The sequence below is a fragment of the Harpia harpyja genome, chromosome 7, assembly GCF_026419915.1.
Source record: "Harpia harpyja isolate bHarHar1 chromosome 7, bHarHar1 primary haplotype, whole genome shotgun sequence".
Classification (NCBI taxonomy): Eukaryota; Metazoa; Chordata; class Aves; order Accipitriformes; family Accipitridae; genus Harpia; species Harpia harpyja.
The window spans coordinates 50,497,204-50,520,807 of NC_068946.1; the positions used below are offsets into that span (position 1 = coordinate 50,497,204).

General features: G+C 39.5%; 1 protein-coding gene across 2 annotated transcripts in view; it reads left to right on the forward strand.

The window, feature by feature from the left end:
- THSD7B (thrombospondin type 1 domain containing 7B) overlaps window positions 1-23,604 on the forward strand; it is a 338,963-nt gene that overhangs the window by 121,374 nt on the left and 193,985 nt on the right. For both annotated transcript variants that reach the window (XM_052793131.1, XM_052793132.1), the window contains exons 5-6: window positions 6,217-6,468; window positions 13,769-13,938. In XM_052793131.1, coding sequence (XP_052649091.1) covers window positions 6,217-6,468; window positions 13,769-13,938 — 422 coding nt within the window. The remainder of the gene's footprint in view (window positions 1-6,216; window positions 6,469-13,768; window positions 13,939-23,604) is intronic.

Genomic DNA, 23,604 nt, shown 5'->3' on the forward strand with positions numbered 1-23,604 from the left:
TGTGTCCATACCAGCCTTAAAGGTGCAAGCAAAAATCCTAGCAATTTTAAAGGTGAAAACTCTAAATGGGAATTACTTGGAGAGGAGCACAAGCATGTGGAAGATTGGACATGCTGTATCGGGGAAACAGAGCTGGGGTATGTTTTTGATGAAATATTTTTTCAGTTTGGAGGTTCTACATTTGTTAAAATGGAAGGAAAAGGGAGAAGGAAAGAGGAAAGGGAGGGACAGATCTTTTTGAAAATACTTGAAGACAATTGAGCAGCAGAACATCAATAGACCTTCAGACAGGTTCATATCTGCTCAGAAACAGTTTTGGTGTAGAAACTTTATATTAGTGAAAATAAAAGGAATAACATCAAAATAGAATGATTTTATGGATCTGATTTGAAGCTTTTAAAGAGTCTATTTTAAAAAGCTGATTTTTTTTTTTTCATACAGTTTCAGATAGAATTCAGATTTCATTTTATTTCAGAAAAAAGTTTTGGTTTGCATTAAATTTCATATCCAGTAACAAATTCAAACATAAGCATTTCCATGCATTTTAAAAAAAAAAAATCTCTGAAACAGTTGCAAGAAATGAATGTGCTAGAACTTCTGCTCTTTTTGGGTTTCTGTCTTGTCACAGTTGTAAAAATCTACTGAATAGTGAGACAAAGGCACTTGTGTTTCTTTTTTTCTTAAAAAAAAAAAAAGGTATTTAGGATAGACACTAAATTATAATTTAGTGAAATGAGCGCCCATAGCTAGACATTGAAATCCTGAATAAATTTAACCTGATTTTCTAACCTGATGTGTGCTCTCACTAAGCATACTGAGAAGTTAAAGTCAGGAGCAAACAGTTTTAGGGTATTTTATTATTATTATTTGGATTAGGAGTCTTTTTAGGTACATATTTCTTAAACTCTTCAGTCTATGTATAAGATGACAACAATGATATAATAGAGTTGGATTTAGGTTTCTGTTTACTTTGCTGTTGTAAGTGAAAATTCAGGTCAAACTCAGTCAAGGGATAACCCATCCGTCAAGGCTGAGGTAGAGCAGCATTCAGCTCTTTTGTTTGCCTCTGTAATTTGAATTTCCATTATCCTTTTCCTAGTGGATTGTGTTTAACCACTGCGCTGTTGTACGTTTTTAGGAAAAAATTATTTGCAGTTTCTAGTGTTGACATTCTTCTATTCTCTGGATGAATACAAAATTTCGCAGTCCGGAGGTGGAAACGCTGTGCTGTAATATGCTATTTGATAGTTACGATTCTGATCTGGGAGAGGAGATGTGTGTTCACATTCCTCCCAGCAGATGTAGGAATCAAGCCTCAGTGCTCAGGCTTGAAAACAAATCCCTGAGCTATTGATAAGAAGGAGATTTTATTTTCTAGTGTTCTTTTAAAAAGTTTTGTCTCTCATTTCCTTTGCTTTTATTAAAAGTGCATGAAATAAAGGAACAGTGACTGCTTTTTTAATTTCAATAAGTAACATTTTAGAAATAGGGTCCAATAATAATTGGGCTTTTTTCTTCTGTTTTCAAATTGTGCTGAAAGCCAGCTGCTTCTGTAGCCCTAAGATTTCAGTGTCTACCTAGGTGTAGCGCAAGTGTAAGTCAGCATTTATTTTTTAATTGAAGTGGAGGATCTGGTGCATTAAATTTTGGAGACACCAAAACTTAGACATCTTTGACACCAAAGCTCTGTATTTGTTTGGATTATAGGTCTCCCAGCTCCCTTTCCCTTTGGTCAGCTGTATGGCACACAAATGTTCCCTGTCTTCCTTACCACCCTGGTGCAAAAGGGGCTGATGTTTCTTCTGCCAAAGAAGCCTCCGCTGCACAGATTGAATATATGGTATTGCCAGTATCCAAAATAGCCCTGGCAGCCCTTCAGGACCCTAAAATACATTATGAATTCTTGAAAGTATGCCTGTTAACATTGATTGCCAGTTTCCTAAGGGAGAAAAGTGTTTGCATGCTGTTAGAAACATGGCAAGATTGTGTACATTATTAGACCCTAATATTATTAGCCAAGTGCAAAGAGCAGGTAGTGTTTAGTCCAGCAGCCTGCGAGGTTGGGTCATTGGTTACAAAATAGGAGACGATGTTAGAAGAAGGGAAAAAATGAAAATGTGTTATCAGTGCAGCTTAGCTCACTTCAGGATTTTCTTGCTCTGCAGTGCGTGGATTTGAGCATGCGTTCCCTGGTCAGGCTTGACACTTCTTGGGAGCCTTCCTGAGATGCCAGGGAAGATCCTGGCTGCTGAAGTGGTACCCTGTCCTCCTGGTGCTGCCTTCTGTACCAGCAGCATGGGCATGGTGATAGCTTCTTAATGTGTCAGATTATTTTGGACATGATCCTTTCAGTATAAAAGGTTCAACAATAACCACTTGTGTCATCCTCTAATGTAAGGAAATACATTCACCCTTCATTCTGAATACATTGATATGGTTGGGAGAGGAAACCAGGGATAATTTGCATGCTGTGCCCAACCTGATTTAATGATGCACTGCTCCTGGACGGTCTCGCTCTTTTCTCCTGCTGATAAACATGTTTCCACTCATTTCCTTGCAGTGGATGTGATGACTGTGTGACTGTAAGGCGTGTAGCACAGATGCACTGAGCTGCTGGAAAATTTGGTGAGTTGCCTTTTGTCCAGAACAGAAAGGTGGTGTGGTTCAGCCTGGGGCTGCACAATTACTGTATCTCGTGGGGGAGATTGTGGCTGGAGATGGAGGAGAAGAGCAGCGCTGCTCTGTTGGCAGCAGCCTGCAGTTACATGGTCACGGCGGGCATGGAGCTGCACAGTAGGAGTGTTACGCTGGGCAGCTTTTCCTCCTCCTCTTCTCTCTTTTCTGCTTGTAGCTCCAGGACTATGTGAATGTGAAAGAGGCATGAGTAGGTCTCCTTTGGTTTAGTGGTTTTTTTTTTATATGTGCTTTATTCCCCTTCAGTACACAAGAGAGTAAGAGGGCTCTCTGCCACTTGAGCGAGATAGGGTTTGTGCTGCTGCTGTCTGCTAAATAACAGATCCATCTTACACCACAGGCAATGTAACACAGGTTGTGGAACCATTCCTGTAGTTTTACAGTATCAATCCAAGTGTGTAACATAGAAAAAAGCATCAATCACATAAGTACCCTACTATATTACAATTTTTAGATTAACTCCCAAGAGGAAGATCTAACCTGATACATTAATATCTGGAAAGTTAGTTTAAAAACAGGGCTTGGGTAGTATCTTGTGTCCCCAAGACCTTCTTCCTCTCCCAGCGGGTTCTCATGCAACCACAGCAGCGCAAGTACATGTCTGGTTTGCAGCCTCAGGTTGGTGAGTGCCTCTCACGTTTGGGCTTTGTCTGTATTAGATTGTCCAAATACATCTGTGACATGAAAGACCGTGTCTGAATTTTGTGCAATAATGCAAAAGCATGTTTTTACATTTGTCTTTGTGTTGCTCGGTGTCACAATTAATTTGACTTTGAGGCTCTGAATGAGTAGGTACAAGTTAATTAGATTTGCTTTCTGTTAGGCAGTTGCATGTAATTCTCCTTCAAAAACATGTACTTGAGCAGAAGGATGGAAATTGCCAGCTCCACGTCTTGTTCACCTTAAGGTCAACAAAGTTATCTCTTTAGCTTTTTATAGTAGGAGCAGTGGATGGATTTTCAGGGAAAGAAACAGTATTCAGTCTTTGCATACTTCAAAGGCTTTTGCAAATAGCAAGGATGATTGCTGGGCAGAGATGTCTTTTGTGGTCAGAGTGTCGGCAGAGGTTTGAATCCATTAGGCGAGGTATTGTAGGTATTATCTCACTAAGAATTGGGGCTAGCAATATTAATTTTAAAGAAGACCCCAAAGGAGATTTTTAAAGGCTTCGTTTTGTTTGGTATTTCAGTGAAGATCAGGCAAGACTTAAATCTCCTTTGCAGTGGCACAACCCCAAAAATGGATTTGGGTTTTTGTTACTGGTATCTGAATGCAAAGTTTTGATCACTCTTTAAAATGTGAGATCAGTTACCCTCCATGCTGTGTTCTTAGATAAACTCTAGTTTTTTTAATGCCATCAGTTAGGGCAGTGATTTGTATGTGCTACTATTTTATCAGCTCTAAATCAGGAATTCTTGTTAACGTTGTGGCACGGGTGGCTCACCTGATAACTGTTGAAAAAGTATTAAAAGGGAAATAAAGTTACCATTCACGTGACTCCACCTAACCTAATGTTCCAAACAAGACTCAAAATCCCTGGGTTAGTAAGTACAGATATAATGATTATTACTTTTCAGTCCTTGCTTCAGTTGTATTGGCGTTTTGTACCAGGGGAAGTTTTGCAATCAGTTGCATTTGACATGTAATAGAGGAATAGACATCTTTTTGAGTTGTAAGCAAGAATAATTTTATTTTGAGGGGGTTATATCACAGGCTGTTTCTATTTTATGAAATAGTTAAAATAAACCTCAGTAAATTCATCCTCACAGCACCTGTGAGATTAATGAGTTTTATTCTGGGTGAAGAAACTGAGACAAAAAGTTGTTACACTTTTTTTTTTGAAGTAGAAATTTAAGCCACTAAACGCTGTGTTTTGCTAGTAGTTGAGGGTGTAGTCAAACTTGATCAGGTATCAGTGGGAATATTCCTACTGACATTTGTGAAAACGGGACCAATTCCTAGACTGGAGGAGAAGCGAGTGAATGTCCTTTATCTTCACTTCTCCCCCTACGAGACTGCCCTGCAATCCTGAAATGATTGCCCCAGTCTATTTTCTTTAGAGAAAGTTAGGTTAGTCAAACTGTGCTATAAAGTAATACCAAGTGAGGTAATGGCTGGTTCCCTGGCAGCAGTTCTGGATTTCACACCTTTTAAGTGTACCTCTGTTTGCTCCTTACAGTTGGCAAAAGCCTGACTGTGAGCAACTGGAGGCTGGAGAAGACAAATTTAGAGAGAGTTCACACTGAGTTCATGTACGGTCTTAATTTTGGAGGCCAGTTTGCATCATTCGTATAACACTAGGCAGAAGTCAGAAAATCTTGGTTCCTTTTCTCCTGGTGACTCCTTTTTTTCTGGGTTTCATCTTTTTTTGCCCCATCCCATCCTTTGTGGGGCTTCAGTGATGTCTCTGCTCACACGTACCTCAGTCCTCTTTCGGTATATCCTTTCCTGCTCTGTTACCTCAGCTGTCTAAGGTTTTTGAGAAACAAGGAAGGTTTTTCTCCCATTTTGGGAGATAAGTGGTAACTGGTTGATCTCTGGCTGGGGTGAGGTGGAGCAGCAGCAGCGGTGCTCTGCGGTGTCCCTCCCAGTGTGCGCTGGGCAGGCGAGTCATCAGCTGGCTGAGACAGAAGCGGAGGAGCAAGGAAGGATGGTGGCCTTAGTCTGGAGGTTTGTCTTCTCCCAGAATTATTTGCTACATTTGCCATACTTTTCTATATTGTGAAAAGCTACTGTAACTTTGGAACTCTTAAAAATTTTACTCTGGGACTTTGTATCTTGATACCAAACCTCAACACCTGGCAGCTGTTAGAATTTGGTTTTGCATTGTGTTGGGTCTTGTGTGGTGTCTTGATGTGTTACAGAATGAATGAGGATCATGTCCTAATGTCAGCAGGAGTAATTGAGCCCCAAAATACAGCCAGAGCTCCAGCATTCCTGGGGCTCTGGTGGTTTGTCAGGTTTGGAAACCCTCTGACCTTGTTTGACAGCATTTGTTTGATAACAGCCTCACAGAACCAACACCTTTCTTATTAGTGCGTGACTAATTATTTTTTAAAAGAGCAGAGTCGTGCAGCAGGACATGCTGACACTTGGATGGATGGATGGATGGATGGTGGACAGCTAGTCCTGTGTGCGGGGTGATGGGAATAGTTACCAGTGGCAGTATTTCTCTTGGGCTTGGCTTTTATTTTCCATCCTGGATAAACTGTGAAATTCTAACTGCACAGGAGCAAATATAGTGCCTTTCGCATCTGTTTTAACTTTAAATAAATGAGGTATATTATTTGCAAACTACTTGGCATGCAAGATTGCACCCAGAACTCCCTGGAAATGTGTTATGTGCACTGCATTACAGCTCCTCTTACTTTCATTGTATTGGTGTTGATGCAGGTCTTCTGATTTACTCCAGATGACCATGGATTTCTTCTTTGGCGGTTTGGCTTAAAAAAAAAAAAAAAAAAAAAAAAGAAATTTATTAAGCAGCACCTCCTCAGTTGTTTTACTGTGTTCTTATCGCAGCCTCTGTGTGCAAGATCCTGTCCCTTTGACCTTCAAGTCCTGTGTCATCGCTAAAGACTGCGAAACATCTGAGTGGTCTGCATGGAGTGCCTGCTCACGGACCTGCGGCTGGGGAGATCTTGCCCCGGGCTTTCGGAGCCGGCGTCGCGGTGTGCGGAGCGTCGCGGTGGGCACTGGGAAGCAATGCCCAGAGCTGGAAGAGAGGGAAGCATGCAGCGTGGGAGGGAAAGAGCTGCTGCAGCCTTGCCCGAGGTACAGCCAGTGCTTTTAGCCCAGTTTTTGGAAGTAAATAAGCCAGTGTTTGATGACTGCCTTGTGCAAAGCAAATCTTCCCTGCTTAGTGTTTGTGCTTGGAGGGGGTCACATGTCATGGTTTCTCTCTGTGTCTAAAAGATCATCGATTTGATCATTGTTAACTATGATTAGCAGTATTATTTATTGTTAGTAATATTCTTGTACTTGTTGCTATTGTCATTATTGCTATCACAATAATTACACTTATATATAGAAATACATTTAAATTACACCCACTACAGTTTATATTTTCATATTTTAAAAATTGAGAGCAGATACTCTTGTTCTCCGAAGGGGCTTTCATACTGATGACTGTTTCGGAGAATTTCCTCAGCTGCACAGAGACCGGGCACATCTCCATGGCTATGTTTTTATTGGCTTTGAAATTGTAATTTTTGGATAAGATTTAATGATTCCCCTTCATCTCCCCATAAAAAGATCCCAGTCCTCCTTGAGGAAAATGGGAACTGATCAGAGGTAATAGCTTGGACTTTACTCAGCTTCTCTGGGTACTTCCTGAAATGGGAAACTTTGCAGTCCCTGAGTGCTTGCTTGGTTTATGGCAATCTTTGTTCTGGCAGAAGGTGAGGATTTCACCTGTCTGATCTGCGAGTCCATGCTGTATGCTTGGTCAGGCTAGCATAGGGGGTTGCTAGTTTGCTTTGCAAAGAAAAGAAAATATTGCTTAATTTTTCATGTGACATGTTCTGAGATTGAGTGTAAAATGCTTCAAGATTGATAAAATTTTATATCCATGCAGACAAATCTCCCTGTCTGTGAATGAGTGTGTTTAATGTAAGGTCTATTTAGTGCTCAAGTCATGAGTTTCTGGGGCTTTGCCAGATACTGCCAGAACCTTTGATAAAGCCTTTGCAAGATACATTTCTTAAGAAGGCGTAACCTGTAAAAATGTCTCTATATCGTTGGGTTCATTCAAAATCAAATGCTGATCATTTTTATGCACCCTGCTAGCAGAAGAGAGGAAGTATAAAAAAAAAAAATATTCTGTTGCTTGATTACATCCTACGAAAAGGCTCTTACAGAGTGATTTTTGCTCCTGCCCAAACGCACATCAATTTCAAAGACAATAGATTAACACATTGTCTCCATGATTTTGTATAGGAGCGTGGGTGCAGGTGACACCTGATTGGTGTACACTGGCTGGTAGTTAATCAGGGAGTGAACAGACATGTGTCTGTCCCTAGTTTCTCACTTCCACTTTTTGACATTGCACTGTATTAAAGTGCAAATGATTTGTAGGGGCTTGGCGTAGAGCCAGGAGAGCCCAAAAGGTGCATAACACTGATAATTTTCTGGAGGTGCCAGTCTTGCTATAGAAGGAAACCTGTTGTTCTTTCAGTATATCACTGCTATGCCCAGGTTTTCATGAGCCTAGGAACTCTTAAACCTTCCTCATCGTGCCATATCTGCACACCTTTCAGTTCTTCAGGCAACACCTCCAGTGAAGTATCTGCGTGAGCTAGGATAAACTGCCTAATGAGCTAGCCAAGAAAAATAACATTAGACTTACAGGTTAATAAGGCCACTTAACTAAAAATATTGGACACCCCCCCCCCCCCCAAACCCCCTGGTATTTAGTTAATTGTTATTTCTAGGATGTAATATCTCAAAATGCAGGTGGTAGGCTGTGATCGTCTCACACTATGCAGTGTTGAGGAGAATTTTACAGTAGGGCCTGCTTGGTAGACTTTGATTTGGCCCTTCAATACTGCAGAAATGAGCAGGAATAAAAAGCTATAATGTTGCGGTGTGTGCTGTGGGTCTACCAGACGTAAGGCTGGGGGGGCAGAATTTTGTATGAACGAAGTCAAACATTTTTAAGTATGTTATTTAAGTGTCAGCAGCTGGTAAAGGATGTTATCGGTCCATGTTACAGTTTACGGCCTGGTGATTTGGTGTTGGCCTTTGGGAATTGGTGACTGAGATACTTCAGATTGGAAAGCAGTAGCTTTCAGCCATAGAGGGATGTAGTATTAAGAAGTCTTTGATGCTCCTATTCTCCTTATTTGAGCATATTCTCTTTGCAGTGTAATACCTAGAAAGATTATGCTTTTTTTCCTCTTAAATATATGCCACCTCATCTGTGGCTTTGCTGAGGCTTACCAAACAGTTATCTTTTCTTTCTTCCCCTTAAAAGAAGATGATGAATTTAAGGAGATTCAGCAGCAGAAAGAAAAGGCGCTTTCCTTCGTCTGGTCTCAACATAAACTGTTCATTCTTTCTTTCTGGCTTGTGTTTGCCTAATCAGATTAGTCTTAAAATCTTTTAAGATGAGAGTCCTATTTACTTTCCCAGTTCCTGGAAATCTGCTCTTTGCTATTTTTTGGTTGATTTTAAGACAAGTAGCCTTTCCTTTAGCTTTATTCTTTGGCATTCTTTCCAAAGCATGCTCCAGGCACAGCAAAGAAAATGGGTGAGGACATAGACCAGAAAGAGAGCAAGTCTCCGAGCAGAAGCAAGGGGATTCTCTAGAGGCTGTTTTTTAATGCAGGGACAGAGAGCACCCTGTGACCGAATGAAGGTACACATTGCGGACTATATCCAGTAACACAGAAAAGCAGCAGCTCAAGAAGTAGCACTTGCAGAGTTGTACTCAGCAGGGGGAGATAGGTGAAGTTATATTCCAGCCTCCTAAAAGGATCTAAAGGGGAAAAAATACCTTCAGTTTCAGAACTGCTCTGTTAACTATTACCTCTATGTCCATGGCAAGGCTACAAGTTAAAGGTCCCATCGCAGGTACATAGCAATTAGTGTAAATTTGCTGTTAAATGGGAAGGACTTTTAATTTTATGGCTGAAGTCTGCAATAACTTCTTTAATCAATAGTTTAAATGCAAGAAAATAAAACACTTTAACTGCATGTAGGACTCCAGAGCTTTGTGCTTTGTTTTACTTTTGGTTATTTGTTCTGAAGGGATTAGATTAAGCGTTTAAAAAGCTTAAATACATAGGAGGTGATTCTGCTTTCTTTTATTGTGATATAAATTTGGGATAGCTCAATTAAAGTCAATGGGTATATACAGGTATAAAACTTGTGTAAGTACTAAGAGCATAAGTCCTATAGACTAAAGAGACCAAGAGGTTACTATAAATCGGAAAGATACTGAGCACTTGTTTGTTGCATAACTGTCACTGAGTCATCGGTTTTAAAACAATGTATTATATCATTTTTATCCTTGATGTGTAGCTTTCGTGTTCACTGGGAATAGATAGATTTTCCAGAATTATGATTATGTCTTTAAATCTTTCATTTTGGTTGTGGTTGCTATGTTACAAGACAGGGATTTAGAAAAAAACTCTCTTCGCTTTGTTGGAAATTCAAAGCTTTTCAGAAGTTAAATGATGGAAAATGGGGAGGTTTTAAGACCTGATTTTTTCAAAAGGCTTGAGGTTACTGCTGAGATACAGGTGTGATGGTATCACTTTTTAAATGAGGCCCATTATGTACCCCAATTAAAGATAAGGCATTAGTGTGAAGTAGGAGAGGTTTGAAAGGAAAGGCAGTGAACCATGCTAGTAGGCTGCTGGAGTTACACTTTGGGAGTGGTAGCAACACTACTCTTCAGCCCTTTGACCTTCACTGGTCTTGGGCGCACAGCAATGAGTTCCATTAAGCTGGGCAGCTTTGTTGCCTCCCCTCGGATCAGGAACCATCTGTGGTGAAGCTTTGGTTCTCTAGCTGCACGCTGGACACTTCTGCGGCTGCAGTTGGGTGTCACAGTACAAGAGCATGCTTTGCCTTGAGCGTAACAGAAACCTGCTGGACCAGCTCTTCTGCTTCCTCAACTGACTGTTTAGCAGGGAAATTCAGAGCACGGCTTGTGATGTGAAAAGCTGTTCAGCTTTATCAGCCAGGTTCCCTCCTAGATACCTCAAGAACACACACTGTTGTTTCTAAACTAGCAGTTTTTCTTGCCCATTTTCTTAAGCAGACTGATATAACTGTGGATTCTGGAGGTCTCCATTTGGGACATTATCTAGCTAGGGTCTGTCTGTCTTTGAAGTAGAAGATTGTAACTTCTCTAACTCCTCCTGTAACTCAAACAGGATTGTCAAAACTGGAACAAGCCTATTGGGAAGGCAAAGGGAAGGGCTGAGATTTTTTTAGCTATAATAAGAAGTCTGCAGATAAATATGGGTCACAGCTAGGACTGCAACTATACTGAGTTTGCATCAGTCTAACTAGATATTGGTACGAGTTAAAATGAGATGTTAAATCTACTGACGTTTGAAATTGTCGTCACTGACAGGTTTTGGCATAAGGATCACAACAGTACACTAGACCAACTTTGATCCAAATGTATAATGTCCCTTCCACTTCCTGAGTTATCACACACTTCACCCTTTGGGGACGGTGAACGGGGTGGCTGGATGGTATTGGCCTCTTAGCTTAACGATGGTACAGCGCGTTTCTGGTACGGTCTCCTCTAACAACAGAATGTCCATAGTGGCATTGGTGGCTTTGGTCATCTTTGTTCAGCTAGAGAAATCAGTCACGTGGTAAAACCACTGTGGATATTGCTAATAATTTGCAAGTACTCGCTTGAGGTTGCCAAAGTTACAAAAACCCCCAAGTATTTGCCAGCCAGTATTCTTGGTTTTTTGCTAATGGCTGTTAACAAGCTTCTGATTAAATATAAATAGAAATTATGCAGTCACTTTCTCTTCATTAAGTAGTTTTAATTCTCATTGTCTTTAGTGTAGTCTGTAGATGGGCAAACTAATACCAAGTATTGGCCATACTGCTTAAAGCCCTGCAAAGAGTCTGCCACAAAGCTGTCTGAGATAGCTGCGTCTGTCTGGAAAGGTCTTGCATTAGGTTTCCAGCTCAGTGGGACAGCAATCCCTTGGATACGTTTCTGGTGTAGTGGGCTTGTTAATGGCCATGAAAATGTGTACCTTTTAAACAACTAATGCTTGGGGGTCAGGATTTGTTACCGGAAAGCTCTGGACAGCTGAGGATATGTCCAGCTGGGAAAAAGCAAGATGGGCTGATGGGGCTGAGGCTTTAAGCTGCTCACAGCAGAGCAGGTGCTGGCTGGAGCACCAGATAGCTGTTCATTAAAGACTGCTCTGTGCTGTAGCACAGTATCCAGTTACTCTGTGAAAATATCTAAAGGTTTTTTTGTTTTTTTTTTTTCCCCCCAGTTTCAGGGGCTGATGAAGTTTAATTATCTCTGAGCTCAGATTTAGTTATTTTGCATAATTTTAATCACTGATGGCCTAATTTTCATAGGTGTTAACTCCCACAGCTCACGCTGAATAGGAGAAGCAGGTGCTCACACCTCTGGAAATGAGTCTTTAGGATCCCAAGTTCACAGCTGACTACCTAAGCCGGATACTGATAATCAGTTTTTCTTTAGTCAATTATTGTTTTAAGTAATACTTCCCTAAAACAACTATTTCCATGGCTGCGGAAAGGTGCGTGTGTTCTATATTTAAGCTTCTAGTTTTGAAAGTGTAGATCTGAAGAGCACAGTGTCCTTAAGTGGTGTGCAGGAGGAATCCTCTTCACCTGGTGTTTGATGAAGAGCACTTTTCATTGCCTTTATGATAAGAGGAAGGTTGCTTTTAACACTGCAGGCCCAAGAAATGTGATTAGGAATTCCCAGAAGGAACTACTAGAAGAAAAAACTCATGGCTGTGCTTTATATGTTGTGGGACTTCAAGTGTTTCATGCTTGTCATGTGAAAAGTGTATTCTTCATTGTTTTCCCTGTTGGTAATAAACCCTGTGAGTATATCCAAATTTGCACATGATACTGTATACTATTTAAGAGAGCATGACAGCTCATCTGAAAAGTACCTGTAAATTAAAAGTAATTGGCAATATTCACAAACATCTTCCATGAGTATGTTACAAAATTCCTAAGTGCATTGTGGCTAGAAATCATTGTTACGCCCATATTTACAACATAAGAAGTTAAGAGAACACTGATGTGTGCTCAGACAAACTAATGTATGCATTTTTCGTGTAATTTTGGGATGCATGTTTCCTTGCCATAGCTGTAGTCAGGAACAGATTCTCGCTATGGAGAATACACAGAATTACAACGTGGAAGGCTTTTTCTGCAGAGGCACCCCATTGTACTTGAGCTTATGGTGATCAGTCAGGAGGTTAACAAACATACATAGTTTTAACGACTGTGGATCTGCTGTAAGAGGAGAGAGTGTTTGTCTTGAGAATAAAAGAAGGAAACTATTTTACATAGTTTACATTACACAAGACCCAAAGATTGTATGGAAAAAGTAAACTATGAAATTTAGAGGAGCAAAGGAATAAAGCAGCAGAAGTGTGAACAGATTGGTTATAAAAACAATATTGCCTAAGATTTGTGTTCATGAAGCTAGGAAAGACTTTGGGCTCTTATTTACTCTGCTGATACTGTGGACTGTGAATCAAAATGAATTATGCCTGTGAAAACTGTTGTATTAGAAATATGCTCTACATTTTCAGATATGATGGGGAAATAACTTTTGCTTTCCACTGATTCACAATATTGTTTTCCCTATAGTTTTAAGAAGTTCTTCCTGGCATTTAGGCTGGGACATACCAATGATAATTGTACAGCATTCATGTATCTGTGCCCAAGAACGTTATCCTACCTTGAAAACCATTAATGCTCTTTAGGTGTGAATGGAATATGGAATGAAACTATTTTTATCTAGAGCTTGCTGTGTATCACAACTTCTGGAAACTGAAATGAGAGAACTGAGTTACTTTACCCAATCCCTTAAAGAAATTGGTAGTACCCTAGGCGTTTATAAAGCTGTCACCTGTAGAAAAGCCGCCCGGTGCTTAGAGCTCCATTGATGTATGTAGGGTTTTAGCTATTAAGTGCATTTCAGAGTGAGGTGTTCAGCTCTTGGCAGGGAGGGGTGGTTTAGTGGTTTGAGCCACATGTTTGAAAACTAGTTTTCGCACTTAATCGAACCTCTTAATCTTCGTTCCTTCTTTGCAGCCTGCTCAAAGGTGTTGTCAGGATGATTTAGTGTTTCAGAATGCTTTGGAGATTAGTGCTATGTGAAAAGTTTTACACAAGTACTCCAGACAAATAGCAAATACTTAACCTTTGTAAATTTAACATTCAAAATGTTTCAAAACATTCCCTGTTTTGGACAGGGAAGTGCTGCTATAAAGATTAAACCGAGTGTATTGTGCCATCTAATAAAGTACCATTCCCTCACCCATAGCCTTTCAAAACCTGTTGTTTTACTTGCTCTCTTTTGTTTCCACAGGTTTGCCTGGAGGACTTCTGAATGGAAAGCTTGCCAAGTGTCTCTCCTCCTTGACCAGGAGGACCCTCGCCAACACAAGCATGTAGGCCTTTGTGGAGGTGGCATACAAACCCGGGAGGTCTACTGTGTCCAGATCACCATGGAACTTGGGACGCACCGACTGAAGGAAGGTAACGTGCGTAGGGTTGTTGTGAAATGTCTGGCCCAAGTAGATCAGAGTAAGAGAAACAAGGGGAAGAAAAAAGGTAGGTAACGTGCAATCATTAATAGGCTTTGGCTAGCTGATGCCCTCATTGTATCCATACTTCCATAGGGAGGTGTTACTCAGCATCCGAGGGCGCAGGAGGGCATGGTCCTCAGTGTCCTGAGGAAATGCCAGGAGCCACAGCCTTCTGGGGTGAATTCCTGCCAGTTCTGTAGGTTACTTGTGTGGGAGGGTTTCAAAGAATGAAGGAGCTAAATCTTGCTTGGGGTTGAGTTTTCTTCCTCTGTCGTATATCAGGTGGCCCAGCCCCTTGGTAGCTGAATACATTTATCTGTGGTTTAGAGTATAAAAAAAGATGTCACTCTCCATCGTGGATATGGCTTTAGCCTCTGCTTCAGATTGATGCACAATCTTTCTTGTGATTTGAAGGGGAAAGCAAAAATAATATTGTCACAACTTCTGAGCAGACAGACGGTTTTTGGACTCTGGAAGTGAGTTATATTTCTTTTAGAGGAATAATGAGTAGATACAGATGCGTGATGAATAATTCATATTAGGCTGTATTATTTACTCTAGGTAGTGCTCTTGCAGAATATGGTTTTCAGCAGAGATGTAAGATAATAAGAACACAGTATCATATCTTAGATTTATTTACTTACAAAGGCAAAGCAAATGTTTCCTGGATGCCCAGTGTGTCCTAGCATCCCGCACAGACTCTGAGATTATAGAAAACCAGACCTGTTTTAATCTCTACTCAGTCCATGCATAGTTGCTGCTTCACCTCTCCCAAACATCTGGCATGACCTTGCTCTCTCAACACAACCCCACCTCTGTTGTTCCGCACAAGTGTGCAATGCACATGACTTTTAAATTAAGAAAAGTGCTGTTGATGAGAGGTGTGTAACATTTCTTGACTGTCTTCATCCTTCTGACCGCTTCTGTGGTCCATGCAGCCACTGTACGGCAAGCTGGTGAGCAGCAACCTTTAACTGACTTCATTCACACTTCCTTATTCTTTTTCAGTGTTGTGAATTACTCAAGAAGATTAGAGGAGTGCATCTGAAACACTTATACCAACATAATTCGTAACAGAATTGGTGCTATATATCCAGTGTGTGATCACCTGCAGTTTTTTCCCCTGTTCAAAGTTCAGTTCAACTTAAAAATTGCAAGCCCTCCCCTCAACGAAAAGGAAACACTCGGATACCTCCTCCTCGTTTTTACAGTTCTAACCCTTTCTTTAAAAAAAAAAAAAATTCATATAGGCTACTAAAAACCCCAAATGTGCAGAGCAATTGTACAGGGTATGATTTACTACCTCAGTTTCAAGGCAGTAGTGCAGATTTTCAGTAGTCCTTAGAAAGTGAGAACCCCATCTACTGTCAACATAATCGCGTGCAAATAGAAAGAAGGAAAGCCTTCCCTATTATCCCTCCCTATCCAGTAATAGTCAGTGTATCTCATTTACTAGCTGATCAATTTTTGTTCTTCGAATAAATAAGGAATGACATCTTTTCTGGCCTCTTTTCTGGCACTCTGAGCTGATAGAATACTTTTATTCATCACTAGGGCATCTCATATTTTATTGTACCATTTTTTTAGTGATGGGGGAGAAGATGAGGAAGTTAATCCTTCTATGTATAAGCAAATACAGATTCTAATTGCTGCTATCAGAAGTACAGTAATTTTTCTTTCTTCACCTCTTGAGTGTCCTTAAAGGGATCATTCAGGAATCAAACAAGCGAGTCTAATAGGATATTACCATCCATCACAGTTGTTATTCTTCTGGTTACTTCCAATGAGAATTTGGACCTAGGCCCAATAACATATGTGAAAGAAGATTTTTGTCCTGTGGTCTCTCCAGCAGCATTCTTGGATAAAATATGTTGAATCCTAGTTGGAGACAGGTACCATCTGTGATATATTTATACAAATTGCTCAAAGCTCTTTTATCCCCCAAGGATATCTCTCCCATTTTTCATTTGCTTAGTCTTCCCATATATTTCTTCTTTTATTAAAATGTGTATATTTAGAAAGGGCGTCCCTGTTTTCTTGAGTCCCTACATATCAGTTATTCAGAAGGTTAAGTCTGCTGAAATCTTTCTATATTTTGATTATAAAATTCCAACTTGAACATAGTGGAAATGGAAAACTTTCACTCAGGTATTACTTTCAGAAATGGATTGATAAGATTTCATATCTTTCTCTGCCAAGAGGTGACCTGAGAAATCCCTATCATGATCCAAGTGAAGTTATATATTTTTTAGGCCGAACGGAGGAAGTCCATACTTTTAACGTTGGTGATGAGTATTTGGAGGCAGAAAGTCTTCCAATCTTTGAAGTCCTTTGTAATGTTCTTGCATTCTGAGACTCCTATATCTAGATGAAGCTGGCAGGGAACCCTTGGTAAATGTGTAAGGTGGTGTGTCATTCAGATATCTGTATTTGTGTGTATGTAGGTAAGCCAGTGTATAGGCACCTATGTTAAGAGACTGCGCTATTTTTAACGTTAGCTATTCTCTCTGAGGAATCTACATCTCTACTCAGTTGTGAGACTTTTCTTAATTTACGCTGAACTTCAACGTAATTAACTTTAAACAGATCCTTGTGTTTTTTCTTTAAGCATCTCATTGAATTTTAACACATTTAAATTTATAATGCTTAATTTTCACAGAGAGGTGGTCATCTAATACTTCAAGTTTATCATTATTGTTTTGATATCCAGAGGTGGAAGCACCAAATCTACATGTTTGAAATTATGTTGCTTTTGAGGAGGAGACAAATTCTGCACAAAAAGTAGCATAGAATATGCAAGTGAGCTACCTATGGTACAGCTCCAATGTGCCCTTTCTGCCCTTCATCTCTGGATACTCCCTGATCCCTGTTCCTGGATGTCCCGTGTCTGGAGCAAACTGTAGAGGTGGTGGTGCTTACCCTTCTTTGTACCTCTTTTTTAATGTATATCTGTTCACTCATATAGAAGCTCTTTTAAATAAAGCAGAAATGCAGATCCTCAACTTATTTTCACGGTCAGACACTGCAAACATGGCACACATATTTTCTTCTCTTTTGTAAGTGGGCTTTTCTGGATTGAGATAAGATTTTTGTGACTGTTGATTTTATAAAATGTTATCTGAAATGTGTTTTCCAACAATAAATTTTAATTAATCTGGGCGAACGTCACTAACTAACAATCCCCAGTGTACCAAAAAAAAGGCATTTGGTAAAAGTATGGAAGAATATTATGCAATGATCAGTTTATGAAAAGTCTCTCCTTGTTTGTAAATACAGCTCTCCTCTCACAATAAATAAGTCCAATAATATGGGAATTAAAATTCCTCTCAGAGTCTGGGGATGGTGTCTGTGTTTATGTTCAAACAGTTAATAAACTTATGAGGTGCTTACATTTAATAATCTTCCTCAGGACTTTTTTACCTTCTTTCCTGAAGGCCAGGGTGTATCCTTCTGTTTTCTAATTAAATCTTGCTTTTTGGATTTATCTAGAGACTATAGCTCTTTATCAATAGTCTGGGGATGGCATCCCTTATAAAAGTCTCCAGAAGCATTTCCTCTCTTCTCTGAACTAATTACCTCCTATCCCTAGTGACTGGGATTCCTTTTCTCTCCATATTTTCTGTAACTTTCTAACTAGGGATCTGCCTACCCTGTCATTCTTTCATAAAATTTGAGCCTTACATATCTTGACATTTTTTCTTTTTTACTTGTTTGAATGAGATCTGATTTACCTCTCACTTTCAGAATTTTCTTATAATGTTTTTTGGAGCCTGTCTGCTTAAGTTTTAATTATAGGACTGAAAAGACCTTTGTGAAATGCTGTTTCTCCTTGAATCTTCTTCATTGTTTACCCAGCATAGTAAACTTGGCTAATAAAATGTATCTCTTATTACCATCTCACCAGCAAATCATTGCAGTTTTGTACCTTCTTAATTTCTATTATTTTTCCACCTGAAAATCCACATTAAGTTCTCATACCTGTACAAGTTTCTAAGGTTTTGTTTGCAATTTTTTTTGCTTAATGAGTGTCTCTGTCATATTTATCTCCATATATTTATTTTTATTTGATCTTGGATTTCAATAGCAGGTGTGTGAGGTAGTTGTGCCTTCATTACTCTTAGGTATCTTCTAGTGCTACCCTGCAAAACTATTTCTTACAGAAGTCTTTATTACTTTTATACCCCTCTTTCCTTTGAGAGATATTCAAACCTCACCTGTTAGTAAACATGATTTCTTGACTTGCTTATTCCACTGTCGTTCACCAGCCTATACCCATTTTTGCTTTATTTTTAGGATGCAGTTCCACCTGGTTCATCTTACATCAGATTTTTTTTATAAACTTGCGTGTCACCAGCTGTAGCAGCAAAAACTCCTTTAGTCTGTTTACAATTCAGGACTTTGTAAATACTCAAGTACCTTTTCAGGTCTAATGGTTACTTTCTGATCCATCCCTATGTGTATTCCCTTATGTATTTTTGTCTTACAAGCCACTTCACTGACAGAATCCCCAAATGGTCTGAAAGTGAAAGTGTTCGCCTGCACTTTCATCTAAGTCCTACTTATACAAGTCTCAAAATGATAATTTTATGGCCTTTAGCCTTTCTTGTTTTCCACAAAATATTGAGCTTTCCCCCTACTTCTGAGAGACAAAAATGTCTAATCCTTTCTTATCTGATGAGTGAACTTTTCATACTATTCTTATTTCCTATATGGGAGATGTTTTGGCACTGTATTTTATTTTCAAGAAATTAGTGCCTCTTTGGAGTTGCACAGAGATGAATTTGAGGACTCCTTTCATTCATATCTTGTATTATTCTATATTTATTCTCATCCCTTTCTTTTTGCCCTTTTGTCTTTTTTAGCTCTAAAATATGTGGGTTTGCTGCCTTTGCTCTGTATGCTCTGTTTCCTAATGAGGGTGCCACATTTTTTTCCCTGCAATTTCTTTGTTCTGCTCTGAATCATGATCTTCCAGTGCGTGTCTTCTGGGGGATTAGTGTTTCAAATTGGTACGTGGCATCTGTTCAATAAACTATGGAAGTAGTTTCAGGAAAAGAAAAATACCAACAAAGAGTCTTAGTCGACTGTGCCACCATCCCCTTGGGTGCTAGCTGTGTTGTGAGCCACCAGGTCCGACTCTTCAGAAAAAGTAAGTTGGTTGTGCAGGTTGTTGTCATTTATGACTGTTACCATCCTGCATATTTATTGGGAAAAGATTGCATTGATGGAGATAAGCTGCCTGCAGGAGTTGGCGTGGGATATGCACTGTTGGAATGAATATGAACCGTGTGGAATATGAGCCCTATATTAAATGCACGCTGTTTTTTTTTCAAATTTATGCTGGTGAAGCTGCAGGAATGAGAAGATTGATTTACTCTATGGAAATTAGAATTTAGGGACTTCGATGTTTAAATCCTGTTGTCCTTGTCTGGTTTATGAAATTGAAAAGGAACAGGTTAGAATATATTAGTAATGAGAAAACTTGACTAGGACCATAGTGGGGAGAGAACTGATGGTCAGCAGTGGTGTGAAAAAAAGCTTTGTTCGACTGGCTTGTGGTACAGCAACAGGAGCATCCAGCCTGGGACTTAGTTGACCTGAATCACAGACACCATGTTCTCAGGTGGAAGAAGCCCCCCCCTAAGGATCCCTCTCATCCCACACTGGTTATTTATCATTGGGATGACCAAACTGGCTTGAAAAGATGAGAAATACACCTCTGAAGTGTGAAATATATTCAGGCAAGTCTGCATCAGATTTATATTGCTGGGATGCCGAATTATTGATCTGTAAGCTCACCAAATGCTGAGCAGAATTTACGAGATACAACTCACATAATGGAAAAATAAATATGTAACAGCTGGCTTCTTTGGGGGAAACCCTTTAGAAGCAAGAGAGGAAATGATTTTATTCAGATCGTTGCGGTGCTTGACAGTAGTGTTTAAATGTGTATTTCAAAAATTTTAGTTTGAATCCATTAGGGAGAAAAACATTTTCCCTAATGTCTTCTAGAGGTGTAATATTTTCAGTTCTTTCATGTCTAGAAACTAATTAAAGTAAAATGAAGAGAATAATGTATAAAAAGACTTTGACAGTGAAAGAAGTGCGCCTTCTAAAAGGTGCCTTATAAAGAATATGGCTTTTTTTGTCAACAGGCTATTTGATATGACCATGAAGTATTTATCCCTTTATAAATACTTTTATTTCTATAGCTGGCTTTGGTATGCAGCAAATAATATGCTGCCCAGTCAGTTCACATGAGATACTACATTTTAGTTCAGGGTTTTATCTTTGAAAGCTAAGATTTTAATTGCATTTGTATTTCTGTCATTATTTCCTGCCACTAGAACTGGATTAATTTTATTCAAAACAGTGACGGTTTGTTCTGAGTAATTTTGTCCCGTTGTTGTTGTTACGAGGGCGGGGAGCTGCATTGTGTTCAAACAATAATGTTGAGTCAGATGAAAAAATAAAAGGATTTGTATGTATGAGGCTACACCACAAAGTGGGACACTGGGGAGAGATAACAAAGCCAGTGGTAGCTGGGCTGGTCCTGGAACAGGAGACATTCGAGATAAGTCAAGCTTGTGAACTTGGGCCAGCTCTGTGTGAAGCAGCCCTGCTGCTTTCAGCATCCGAGCTGGCATGGCCATGCCGTGAGTAGACTAGCTTAGCATGTCACTAGCTTAGCTTTGGGTTACCTGTACCATGTCCCAGTATCATAGACACATCCATAGAGGTGCTTTTCTTGTGGTACCAGGACTCCTGCAGGGATGTAGCATTCACAGAACAGATTTCTGCTCCTTGGTGCTCCTACCTGCTCCTACTAAACTTATCAATGGGCAAAGTTCACACTCTTACGAGGCTTTCATGAAGTATATCCTCACCTTTGGGTTTTCTTCCCTGTTTTTCTTGTGGCTTCTTTCACCCTCTCTGGTGGTCTGTCCCAGTGATTTCCAGCATCTTGTGGCCTTTTCTGGATAACAGCCAACATGGCTCAAACGTCCTGGAGAATCCCTTTTTCTTTCCCTGTTGCCTCCGCTGTTTTTTCTGAACACTCTTAATGACTTGTCACCTCTGGTCTGCTCAGTTGTGTGACTGCGGATGGGAAGCCCCACGCTCATTCTGAATTTTTGCCAGTTCTGTCGATAATCTCTACAAATTCTGCTGTAGTAAAACAACACAATATCCCAGTTGGGATCAGGATCTCGTTGTACAGCAGAGAATATGGACACAGGGAAACTTTTATTCCATGCAGTGCTAATAGTGTGTGTCACTTTAATAAAATTGCAGGGATCTTTATTGTTCTGAAATACATTAAACCGTTGTTGCTCTTGGCAATCTGCTATTAACCCTCTTTCATGCTGTGATTAGCCTTCTATTCATACATTGTTTCTTGTCTGTTAAATAGATTTTAATTGAAAATAGGACTTCAACTTGGTGCCTTGTGGCTTCAAAACTAATTGATTCTTCTTAAAAGCATAAAGGAACCCTTTCCATCAGGCATGGGGTGCATTAGGCTTTTTAATGGAGGGATGCACTGGACTAGGGTTGGCGCTGTTTCTAGGCTAGTGAAATTACATTCACTACTTCTCCTTTGTCTAATCTTTTGGTTTTGCTATAAAAGCAAGTCTTTCAGGTTAGAGAAATTACTTACAAATGTTGTGCTGGTTTATCCCTATTATGTTATACACATGTAGGTGTTTTTATAACACAACTTATTCCTTTGTGATTTTCTCAAGTAATTTCCCTTCGTATTGATCCAAGTGTCTTTGGTTTATAAGTCCTGGCAAAGGCAGTAAGAACTTTCACAAAGATATGCCATCCCTTTCTTGTACCCTGGCAATCATTAATTTGTCTTAGTTTTGCCAAAAGATATGGTAAACGTCTGGATTTATTGCCTAGAGAATTGAATTTTAGCTAAAATATGGCTGCACCAGTATATGAGACAGTCCTGATATTCTTTGCGTGTATACCAGATATGTTAGTGATATTTAGAAATGTCTCATTTAGGTGTTAATATCAGAAATACTTGTTTTTTTCATTGTAAAAGGGAAATGAAGTTAAGCTCCAGGAAAAAAAGTATTATTTAACTCCTGAGGAGTTGAAAAACTAAATTTGAAAGGAATCACTGCAACCAAAATGCCTTCCTATACATTTCTCCCTCTGTCTGGTCATCATTGTTGCTTTTTAACATAGTGTTGGTATGTATGCCTGCAAGTATGTGTCCATATGACTATATTCACAGATTATTTATTTATTGGCTTCAAATTACATTATGGAAATAATCATATCAGAGCTGATTTCCTCTTCCACTCTTCCTCCAGATCACTACCTCAGTAAAAATATATAGGGAAACAAGATACTTTAGAACCCAATTTATTATCTCCTGCTGGTAGCAATAACCTGAAAATAACAGCAAATAGTAAAATTCAAACTTGAGGCAGACACTGGTGCTGGAAACAGCTGTAGTCACATTTATGAAGGATAGATTCAATATAACAGCTATAGAAATGTGCAATGTTTCAGAGGCTCCCAGATTAGTACTTGATTGCTTTTTCAAGTTTGTTCTATAGATTGGGAAGAGCACAGGATTTTAAAAGGTATGAACAAGCGTAATAAATAAGCTGCTACTTGAATCAGAGGTACTGCCTCCCCCCTCACTCTTCTCTTCCCTGGCTTCTGCCTTTCCCCTTCCCCCCCCCAAAATGGCTAGTTTTTTTTCCAGGGAAGATTATTACACAAAATGCACTTTTTCTATATGAAAGTAGGAAAATGCCATTACAGAGCCAATTACTGAGCAAAATCAGAAGGCTGTCCGGTACATAAAGACAGTCCTAGCAGCTGTGTTCATTTATCATAGGCATAAAGTGAGTTTTTTTGTCTGAACAGGGCATCCCAGCCAGGCTATCTGTGCCTTTTTGGAGGCTGCAGTGTGTGAGAATTTTGACGTTTAAAAGGTTCACATTAAAAACCCATCTTATGGTTCATTAAAAAAAAAAAAAAAAGTTATTTATTAGGCTATGAAAGAACAGCAGTAGAAAATCACATCAAGCTTTTAAATAAAACTGATGGAAATCAGAGTTGTCAATCAAATGGCTGAAGAAGGGATGAAACTCTTACAGAGACTCTGGCTATCATGCTTGATATTGTGGCTCTTTATACCTGCCTGGTTTTGGAAAAGGATATGTTGTATACGCATTTATTAAGGCAGCTTGTTTCTTTTTGTTCTTGTCTTATTCTTGAAGACTTTAACTGGAGAATTGTAGTCAGTGTAGGGTGAGCATAAACTGGCACAGATGTAGAATATATTTGGATATTTGATTAGAATAGTCTTTGTATTTTCTGATTTACATTTTACAGAATATATAGAATTACTTAGGGAAGTGAGTAAATAAGCAGTCTTATTCCATGACAAGTAGGATGTTGGTCCTGGGAAAAGAGCTCCCAGTGCTAGAATTAAATAGGGCATCAGCCTGAGGGAGGAAGAGGAGCAGGAAGGTGGTTGATGGGGAGAGGAAGGCAGGGGTTTCCTCCAGAACAGGAAGGAGTCTTCCATGAGTCTGGGATGGCTGGTAGGCTCAGCCTACCAACAAAACCCTGCCCCTTTAACTTT